General features: G+C 43.9%; 1 protein-coding gene across 1 annotated transcript; it reads left to right on the top strand.

The window, feature by feature from the left end:
* Positions 1-7,870: 7,870 nt before the first annotated feature.
* Positions 7,871-10,928, top strand: chst1 (carbohydrate (keratan sulfate Gal-6) sulfotransferase 1; the record flags this gene model as incomplete). The annotated part of the gene is made up of 2 exons (XM_079282852.1): positions 7,871-7,975; positions 9,596-10,928. The coding sequence occupies exon 2, from the start codon at positions 9,642-9,644 to the stop codon at positions 10,926-10,928; it is 1,287 nt and encodes a 428-aa protein (XP_079138978.1). The 5' UTR covers positions 7,871-7,975; positions 9,596-9,641.
* Between the last annotated feature and the right edge of the window lie 252 nt (positions 10,929-11,180).

Below are 11,180 nucleotides of genomic sequence, written 5' to 3'. Positions count from 1 at the left end.
AGAAAACTGCATAATATTTTGGGTGCTCATTTATGGCTGCATGCTCAAGAGCCTATTGTGGTTGCTGTGATTCATACAGTCTCAAAACACCTTTTATTGCCTGTTTTATGCTGTCATTGAATGCCTGCTGACTCATCACTCACTACTCTCAACCAGCCCCAATTAAACATTACAGCAGTGGTCATTGTAGACACTAGTGCATCTTTCCAGTTGGATAGTTAATCCAGCAACAGTTAAGCGCATGTATGGTGGAAACATGCTGAAATGTGTACTGTAAGAGGAAGTGTGGGATATTTAGTTTGCATGAAGTTTGCATTAGCATTATTACAGTGTGTATCAGCTGGTTACAGGAGGTGGGGGTCTCCGGCACTGGTAAAGGATGCAGTGGGGTTAATGGCGGCTTAGCTATAATAATTCCAACTTTAGCAGTAGCTTAAATGCCTGGCAGTGTGACATTGTAGAGGATATTTGAATATGGTAACTGAGTTGTAATGATATAATAATACGCAGGATTTCCGGCTTCCAGAATGAATCCCAGCAAATGGCCAGGATACTGCTTTCGATACCCTCACAGGTCACCTTGAGTTGTTTCTGGATTGATAGCAGGTTTGAATGTCCAGTGGAGCTTTATTAATACATGCCATGGTCTCGACAATGTCTTCTCTACGTAGTTCCACTCTCTAAAAGGCTTTTACACACAAGGGGCATTTGCAAATGAACAACACAAAAATGTAAAATACTCGCCTGCAAATTTAATATCTCTGGCTTTTGTTGTGAAAGGTGAGAATGGAAGGAGTGGATCTGGTGCCTTTAGTCCAGGTTGAAATTAGTAAGTATCGGCGCAACTCAACCCGTTTCGCCAAATGTGATTGGTTGATAAACGTATCTGCAGTGCGAAAGCTCGGCAAAAAAAAGTCACTCTTTTGCTGCGTGATATTCAAGTTGTGTGAAAGTATGTATGACAAAAACAACAGTTCTAAAATTCATTTTCGGTGCTGAATTTACTGTTTAGTTTGGTGGCGGGATGGGTCTCTCGTGGCCAGATGTTCCAGATGTTTCTGTAGCCTGATGCAGTAAATCATGGGAGCCCAATATTTGCTTTCACCCATTCGACAGCAACACCCACGCAAATGTTCTCCAGAGATGCTAAATAGTAAGAGGGTTAGTTGTATAAACAAATGTTCCAGGGACTGCACTGATTGTACCAATGTTTTTGTTCTTTTCTGTAAGCATAATAGTGTGGGTGCGCATTACAAGGCATGCAATCAGTGGTGTACCGTACTGGATCAAACACAAACTTACCTCAGGGGCCGAAGGTGATCCGATGAGGCGTAACCCCTTCCTGGGCTGGCTTCTCAAGAAATCATGAAGAAAACAGACTCGGTCTAAAGAAACTGATTTGTTACTTATTTATTTGTGTTCAAATCAAAGTATATCTCTTGGTCCAAATACAGAGAAAAAATTGTTAACTGAAAAATATAAGAAAAAATCACCTACGTGTTCAAATTCCCCTTCAGAGCAGTTTACAGACTCTTGCCTCGAACAGAGAAACAGTTTAAATATTAACTAACGATATACAGGAATTCAATGATTTGACCATTTATTTTAAATGGTTGTTATCATCAACCACTAATATGATGGAAAGGTGATTAATGGCACCCAGGCTTGCAACAACCTCAGTGCTGCAACATGTAAATCACCGAAAAATGACCAGGACCTTATTGTTCAACTTTTAATTACACTTGATCTTGCTTCACAGCCCTTTACAAACACAACCGTCTCAAAAGTACACTTTGTTATGAGTACTGAGATTTAAATAAGCACCTGAAATAGATTGAAACTGACTTTCAAATTGGCTCCAGTGACAAACTGGCTTAAAATGATTTGTATTGCAGTCGCATGTGGTTCATGTGTTTCCTCATGTGTGCAACCACTGTGTGTATGTTTCAAATGTCATGCTGTTTTGCCAAGGCTATGAAGTCGTTTATCAAAGGACCCCATACATATGGGTGCATACAGAGAGGGGATATATGGTATTTATTTGATTAAGGAGACCTTTGACAAAGGAGCCAGGACAGCAGAATGACAGCTGAAGCTCTGTGGGTTTACACACTGCATAAAGCTCATCCTGAGGGACCAACGGCTTGTTGGAATTTCAAGCAGTCGGGAGCGCACACAGCTGAGCCATCGCTGCTGGAGAAACTGACGAGACGGGAGGCTTTCAGGTCACTTACATATTCAGTGTAGATGCAGATTGGGCAGTTCTTGTTTGTGGTGAATATCGAGCAGGAACCCAAAACCTGCCTTCTTCAACTGGAAAGAATAAAGAAGCACGACAAACTGGCAAGCTGCTGTGCTGAGTAAGAAGACGAACATCCACCGAGCCTAAAGTACAGGTCTTTGGGAGATGATGGTAGTTGCAAAGCAGGCACTTAAGAGTCATCACATGACCAGCGATGGCACTTGCGCTGGGTGAGTGCAGGTACTGTAAAGATGCAGACCCTCGTTGGACTTGCTTTCTGCTCTCCCTCAACCCTTGAGAGGAGAAGATGAGAATGATTGAACGGCTTTTAAACAAATCGAAACTCTGCTTTCTGCTACGGTATCTTTGATTGGCTCGTTTGATAAAATTCGAGAGGAGCCGGCTGCATCGCCGCTTCCACGCCCCATGAAGCCGCGGTCACGGTCGGCTGCGGCTCAGGATCGTAATGCTATATCTCCACGAGGTAGTTCATTAAATTGCGGGAGTTGCACATGCTTTGGATGATTTGGAAGTACAGGGCATCGGAGGTCTCAACGCCATCACCTGGCAAACCTAACCTCTTGCATCGTTTAGCTGGATTCCTAACAGTTCATCCTAATGGTTTTGGCTCTAAATGGACTCTATATCTAAAGGTCTGCCGTTTTTGGGAGTGTGTGACGACACCAACTGTCCTCGACTTCAAGAATTTAAAATGACTTAATCATTCCAATCAGACTGCACAAAATCTTGTTTTACAGGTTGTGTTTTAAAGGGGACATATCAAGAAAAACTACCAACCCACAAACTGTGAAATAAGAAAACATAGACAGTTCTTTTTTTTTACGCTCTTTTTCTCGCAAGCCACTCAGAATAGAGGGAGGGAGCCTTAAAGAGTCAGGGGTTAAAACTGATCCCTTCAGACAGAGAGTGAATACAGGTATGTTCAGACAGAGTATGAGAAAAATGTTTTATTTTACATTACTGTAAACAGGGTCAAGTACAAATCCAAAATACGAAAGAACCTGAAAATGAGCATATGTCGCCTTTAAAATTACCTTTTGTGAAGGTTTCTGAAGCTATCACTGTTGTTTACACTTGAAATGGCTTTCAACTTAATCCATTCAGACAGATATTTTTATGAATATGTAATAGTAGATGCAGTTTAACGGACAACATGAAAGATAACCGATGGCATTTTGATTTTATCAAACAAAATGCATTTATTTACAAAATGTGTGGCTCGAGGTTTCTTTCTGAACATTCACCTCCTTTACATCGATAAGTGAATAACTACAGTACGCAATATAGAGCGTTATATTGAATCAAACATTGTTGTCATATGCTACACCGATCACACCAGCACACATCCAGCCGCTCTGTTCGGCCTCCTCCTGTTTTGTAAATGAGAACAAGACAATCCCTTGAAATCTTTGTGCGCACAGAGTTCCAAGTAGTAAATGAAAAACGCCAGACACAAAAAAACCAGCTTCTGTCACCATGTGCATACAATAGGATGATGAGAGAGTGAAGAACAAAGCCACCCCCCCCCCTCTCGCCCCTTCACACACATTATTTAACTTGGCATGTTATGAATCTATTACTAATCCTTTTATAGCATGCTCAAGAAGAATACCCTTGCGTGATAATGCGCTGAAAGGCTATCGCGCTGCAGCAGATGCCCGGCGTCAGTGTGGGAGTGCGTCCCTTGACAAGGCTTTCCGCAAGCTGGGTTCGTTGACATTGACGTTCCGGGGACGGCCGTGGAATCAGAGCTGTATGGCTGCATCTTTCGCTGGCGCTCCATCCGGCACTGCTATGAGGTGAAGACAATACCCACGCAACTCCTCGCAGTGTGCAGGAAAGGGCGAATAAACGCCGACTGTGGACATGCACAAAGAGAAATGTACTGAAAGACCTGCTGAGGCAGATGTTTGCCTTGAACAGTGCATATAGTGATATCAAGTGAATAGCGTATGACACCGCCAGAGAAAACTAAGTACATGTATTCAACTTCCTTGAGTTTTCCATTTTATCTTACTGTAAACCTCTACTTCACTCCGAGTGGAATTTGAGAGTTGTACATATGTATTTGTGGATAGAGGTTTTACATACAAAACATTTTGAAAATGGGATGCAATTGTATTCTCAAAATGAAAAACAGTATTAAAAGCAGTTAACAGGTTCTCTATAATGCTGACGTGTCGGCTGTGTTTTCTATGAATTGATGTTATCACCTTGGCCTGTTTTGTGTTGACGTCCTTGGTCTGTTTTGTTTGTTGCCGTTTGTATAATTTATTGATGTCAGGTGTAACTCTTGTGTGCTTCTATTGTATTATATGTACTGTAATCAGGGCGTCCTTGTAAACGAGAGATTCCTCTCAATGGCATTCATTGCTTAAATACAGGTTATAATATTTGTAATTATAATCCATTATTATAATAAAGACGGCAAAGTGAAAGGAGCCATTCCACACCGTACTGTCTCAAATGCATGTTTTAGATTTGGATTAATCAACTTCAGAAACAGAAGCATCTACTCAATCTTTCTGGTATTGTAAAAATTGAAATCACTAAACGGTAAATGGTTTTCACTGGACAGTGAGTAGAATGAATACTTCTGTACTTGCAGGATTGCGGAACTTTTATTTGTCATTTTCCGTGTGGTACTGCTATTTTATTAAAGGATCTAAATATTTATCACACCAATTCAAGTCTATTAAGACTGCCACATAACTGTTTAGGCTGCTTCAAAATACAGTTTAAAAACAGCCACTGCTCCTTTTTGACAAGTAGTAGTAGATATTACATGTACTGCAGATGGCTTGGGCTCAAGAGTCAAGCCATCATCTCTAAACCACTCACCATAGTTTATTGATCGGCCCAGCTTGCTGTGTCCAGGCTCCAGTCAGTGCTTCTGAAATATTGCCGTTTAAACTGAGATTGCTAATTCAGGTCGGCACCGCGAGGCTATTTGACGTCTGAGTGAAATGGAATTGTTGACGCATCAGACCGTCTACATCCAGAGCCGTCAGCATCTCGGTAAATCTCGGCATCTCTGGCACTCTCAGAGCGCTTTAACTACCTCGCCGACCCCTTGCCGGCGAATTTGAGGAACCAATCCCCCCCCCCCCCTAGTCTCGCATCATGATAGTCTGCTGGATTCACAAGTTCTTCAAAATGGTCCATTTCCCCTGACTCCCAAAGCTGGACTACATCTTTTACATCTCTTTTCACTGGGAGATATAGATCAGGAAAACATCCTCTTGAGATTTTATTGAGCGAAAAAGAGAAACTCTGTTGTCAAAGAATGAATATATAACCGTGAAGGAGGGAAAAACTTAATTAAATCACTCAATTAAATAACAGCATTTCATTTCATGGCCAATGTCTCATTCTGTGGCCCTTTCGGTTTATTAAATCTTCAGCACGCACTGGTGCTTTGCAGCCGACTGTTGAGCGATTGCGATACAAGTAAGTATCACGGTTGCCTGCAGGAAAATGGTGGATTGTGCCCTCCAAGTCAAGAGTGAGTCACCGACCCAAGCGAGGGAGTTCAAGTGTCTCGGTGGTCGAGAGAGAGAGAGGGTGAAATGGAGCGCGAGGCTGGAATCGAACCCAGGATATTGCAGTTCTCATCCCAATTCTTCACGAGTTGATGCTTGGTCAGGACCGGCTTCACTTTCCAATGCGTCAAACGACGACGCTGGCTGTAACCACTCTGCTGCCAAGGCGCTCCTTCTCTCACTTTTCAATTGAGTCATCAAATCTGTAGTTGTTGACCTAAATGTATTAAGTGACTTGTTGTTTTTTTTGTTGCAACAATCCCTCTAATCTTTAATTGTAGCTTAAATGCTAATACGTTTTTAATAAATGAATTTGGATCCACATGACACTGACAATCAAGAGGTTTGGTGGCCAAACGGCCCGATGGAGTGATCTACCCGATGATGTAATGAAAAGCACAAAGCAAGTCTCTTGCTGGAGGATGAACACTCGCCAGAGACCATGTAAATCCTGGTAAACCTAAGTTTGTCCTTCGTATTATTATTATTGGCTTATACATAAGACATTAATACAATTATTAGCTGATAATAAAATGTTGGAAAAATCGAATGACTAAGGAATGTTTTGACGTACAAAGACTTATGTCCTCATGTGGACTTTCGAGGCCTGTGTCCTCGCATGTCTGTGTGAAACGTCCTCTGACACCAGATATCTTTCCTCAGATATCTTTCCTCTTGGGGGCTAGCAGATGCGTGTCCTGAATAAGAGATAATAAAGCTGTAGAAGATTTGCAACCAAGACTTCCTGATTTCAGAGAATGACCTTTGTACTGAGCAAACTGTTCGTGTTGTTCCAGGTTTTGTGAAGATTACGCTGCGTGAAACGCAATATGCGTTATCCATTTGCGACTTGATTTATTGTAAATTACCCTGTGCCACCACACTGCCTGTTGTTATTCAAGTGTATACATCAGAGACTCGGAGGCAGACCTCTGAGCAGCCTTGATGGATGTGAATCAACTCTGTCTCCTTGCAAGAATAAATGTCCTGTTTAATGATTTTTACATCGGCCTCGAGTGAATTCCTCGAACATAAAACCAATTGCAATCATTCATAAAAGGTGCCTTATTAGAAAGTGGTACCAAACGTTATAATTTCTTAGAATGTTGAACGGGGTGGCATGGTATGATTGCAACCTACATATGCACTGCATAATTGCTGCACCGTTATAGACCCGCTTGTCTCCACGTGTGCAGGTACTTGTGCTTCGCTCTTCTCCTCCTCCTCAGCCATTCTCTAAAGCTTATTTTCTCCTGATTTTCAGCAGCGCTTCAAACAGCATGAGCTCTTCACACTTTAGGTATCCTGTTCATTATCTGCCCACCCACTCCTGTATCGGTTAGCCAAGGCTTTGCAGAATCACAGAGCCCGAGGCGGCACTGCTGATGTGACGAGTTCACGTCAGAGAAAAAAAAGGCAGGCGAGAAACGAGTCTGCCATAATAAATAAAAAAGAATCCCACAAAACCGGCGCGCTATAGAATCAGACAAGTGGGATAACGAGATAAGTCAGATAAAAACTAACCTGTAGGATATACTGTCAAATTAAAATATATATATATAAAAGTAGCACTAGTTTCATGCAAAACAATCAAACATTTGCAGATAATTTAAACTTGGAAAAAAAAGGCTTCCACATTGGCTGGGTGAAAAGAGCTGGTTCGCCTGCGTGATGAGGGGGGAAGGGAGGGGGGTGTCTGTGAGTGTGTGATGTGGCAAGAGACTGAGGATGATGCTGTGCGTGTGTGTGTGTGTGTGTGACAGAGAGAGGGAGAGGCAGGTGGAAAGGGGGAGGGGTCTGGGGTGGTCCAGACAGTCGGTCCTTGTGTAGCTACCTCACACACTCTCAGCCTCTGCGCATCATTTAAGGGGAGCCCTGCTGTCGCCGACCGGCTGCTTCACAATAACACAGCCGCTCCAGCGTTTCTCCTCCACTTTGTTGTTTATTTTTTGTTTGTTTTTTTACATCCCTATTTGTCTCTCTGCGTCCGAAGCCAACCGTTCAACTTAAACCGACTCGCATCCACCGTTACATGGGAAAACACGGCTCCGCCAGGCGCATTTATTCTCTCCAACCCGAGAGGTGGAAAACGTTTGAGGACTGACGGAAAAAATCAGCAGCGATTCGTGGACGTGCAGCGCACCATGAGAATACTACAACTACCATCAAGGTATAACGGAGTTTGTGCGATTCCGCTCCATCGTGTCACTGTTCCTTCATCATCAGATTCATGCATTTATTTTGAAGGTGATTCTTTTTTAAAACACTTGCCGCTGGTGTAGGATGCGTTCGGTTGCGCTGTGTTGTCTTAATAACGCAGCGTTCGGTGAGGATGTCTGCGTCGCGGGAATATATCTCGTCAGGAAGTCTAACCTGTCCCCGCTGCAGTATCGTGGGCTTTTCTTTTTCTTTTCATTCAAAATGTGTGTGAGAAGAAAGCATTGACGCTCTCTGTAAGCGTGAGTCGTCCGAGTTGCTGTCAGTATTTAGTGTTGGAAAGCAAACCATCAACCCCGTCAGTTCCTTCAACAGAGTGGGAGGAGATTCGATTTTGTATCTGCTTTCACAAAACAAGTCTGGGATTTTCATTTTCCTCCTCAGATGTTTGTTTTTTTTAAGCTGCTTTGGAGTCAGACGAGATTCCCCCTGATGCATCATTTCTTTTTGGACCTTACAGGTCTCGTGCATGGTCTTCTGAAGTGATGATGGTGAGCCTTTTATTTGACTTACACCACCAAAGCTCCCTGCATCAAGGCAACCGGTATGTTATGCTAAAGTGTTGTTTAAAAATAATACTTCTCACTCTGACTGGGACAGGTTTTCCATCTAATTCCACACTCGCAGCATCGTTTCCCCTTGACGTGACTTTGGCAGTGACGCTTTAAACTATTGTTCACCTTTTGTGGGCCGGCCTTTTCTCCCGCTGATGAACAAGTGGAATACGGCACAATGCTCAGACTCTCCAATCAGGCCAAACAAGCTCCTTGAATTAGATGCAGACATGTTGGAGAAGACAGAGAGCCAGGGTGGATGTGTGGGGCTTTACTGCAGTACAGTATGTAATATAGTGATAATAATAATGATTATATGGTAAGTGTTGATGCATTTTGTACCCGTAAAGCATGCTCCAGACATAAAACCAGAACGTGTTATTCAATATTCACAGAAAAGCTATTTTTAAAACACTGGTGCAAAGATGTCTTGCCATTTTTAGATACTGTATACGGTTTAGTCCCTCAGACCGCTTTACTTTTGGCAGTCAGTGTCAGCTGATTGGATGGGAACCAAAAGTTAGAGCTAAGAACTCTCCTCTTTGTCTATTTTCATCTAAAAAAATGAGGCTGTGACAAATGAAGTGATTAGGTCACGGGACTCTGACTCGTGGTCACAGCGATCTTTATTAAGGGCTGCTCTTGTTCTTTTTCTTGTCCAGCAGACAGTAAATCATCAACTCTGCCTTCAACGTACGTGCGAAAGTGAATGAAAATCATAATAAATTATAGCCTTCATATTCAAGCCACTGGTGACTCACCCTCAATTCTAAAATCAATCACATTTCAAGTGGTCCCACCCTTAATTGGCATATTTAAATGAGATTTCATTGTTAGGTTCTCCTCTCTCCACTGCACTGTGTCCAATTGTAGTGTCAAATATGTAAAATCAATCGTCATCCTGTCGGGGTAGAAACACTTAGAAAGATATTCACAGAACTGTTGGACCCCCAAACCTGATGAAATAACAAATCATTTTCAAGAATAAAAAATATATAATTATATTTTTTTGTTGACAGGGAGGAGCTGGCATGGACCGCTTTGTCTAAATGAAGAGGTTCCGCCATGCAATGTTCCTGGAAGGCAGTGATTCTACTGGCCTTGGCCTCCATCGCCATCCAGTACACGGCCATCCGGACACTCACCTCCAAGCCTTTCCAGCTGTGCCCTTTGGCCAGCCGCCAGAACTGTGGTGTTGGGGGCCAGGAGACCGAACCCCCCTTTGAGCGGGGAGCAGCAGGCGGTGGAGGCTGCGACGACTACCCTTACTTCTCCATCAACGCCACGCGTAAAACGCACATCCTGGTGCTGGCCACCACCCGCAGCGGCTCCTCCTTTGTCGGCCAGCTACTCAACCAGCACCAGGAGGTGTTCTACCTGTTCGAGCCCCTTTATCATGTCCAGACCACGCTGATCCCGCGTCTCTCGCATAGCCGCAATGCTGCGGACCGCCGCGTGATGCTGGGCGCCAGCCGGGACCTCCTGCGCAGCCTGTACGGTTGCGACCTTTATTTCCTGGAGAGCTATATCAAACCGACGCCCACGAACCACACCACGGATAAACTGTTCCGTCGTGGCGCCAGCCGGGCGTTGTGCCAGCAGCCTGTGTGCGATGCCTTCGGTCCTGCTGATGTGAATGTTGAAGAAGGGGACTGCGTGAAGAAGTGCGCGGCCCTGAACATGACCTTAGCGACGGAGGCGTGCCGCGAGAAGCGGCACGTGGCAATCAAAACCGTCCGGGTGCCCGAGATCGGAGATCTACGTGCTTTGGTGGAGGACCCGCGGCTGAATATCAAAGTGATCCAACTGGTCAGAGACCCGCGTGGCATCCTGTCATCGCGGATCGAGACGTTCAGGGATACGTATCGTCTGTGGCGTATTTGGAGGGCCACGGGGCGACGGCCCTACAATCTAGACCTGAGTCAGCTCACGGTCGTCTGTGAAGACTTTCTCAGTTCTGCTTCAACTGGTCTCAGCCATCCCTATTGGCTGAAAGGGAAATACATGTTGGTTCGCTATGAGGATTTGGCCAGGAATCCGCTCCTCAAGACGAAGGAGATCTATGACTATCTGGGGCTGCCTTTGGATAAAAACGTGGAAGACTGGATACATGCAAACACCCGGGGCAGCAGTGAGCCCTCAGCCAAACACAAGTTCGGTACAGTGAGGGACTCGGCAGCTAATGCCGAGAGTTGGCGCTTGAAACTGTCTTACGACATGGTAGAATACACACAGACTGTTTGTCAAAAAGTCCTTCACCAGCTGGGATACAAGGCTGTGCAATCAGTAGAGGAACTGAAAAACATGTCCCTCTCACTGGTGCAGGACAAAACTTTTGTACCCGTTTTGTAACAAAGATAGTTCTCTCGTGACTATTTTTGATATATTTATAATTGTTGCCTTATGATTTCCTCAGTGTCGGTTTTTGGTTTCTCTACTTTTGTTTCTTGATATTTGCACTAAAGATTTTGAATGCACCGAGGGAACTGCGGAGGATTCCTCCATTGTTACAGAACAGCACACGTTAAACACAGTAATCAAACGAGCTAGTTTACAAATGTCTCATGATTTCGTTTTTCTTTCATCAATAGAACCTATATGAGG

Source organism: Melanostigma gelatinosum, assembly GCF_949748355.1.
Source record: "Melanostigma gelatinosum genome assembly, chromosome: 2".
Taxonomy (NCBI): Eukaryota; Metazoa; Chordata; class Actinopteri; order Perciformes; family Zoarcidae; genus Melanostigma; species Melanostigma gelatinosum.
This window is presented reverse-complemented; position numbering and strand designations above follow the sequence as displayed.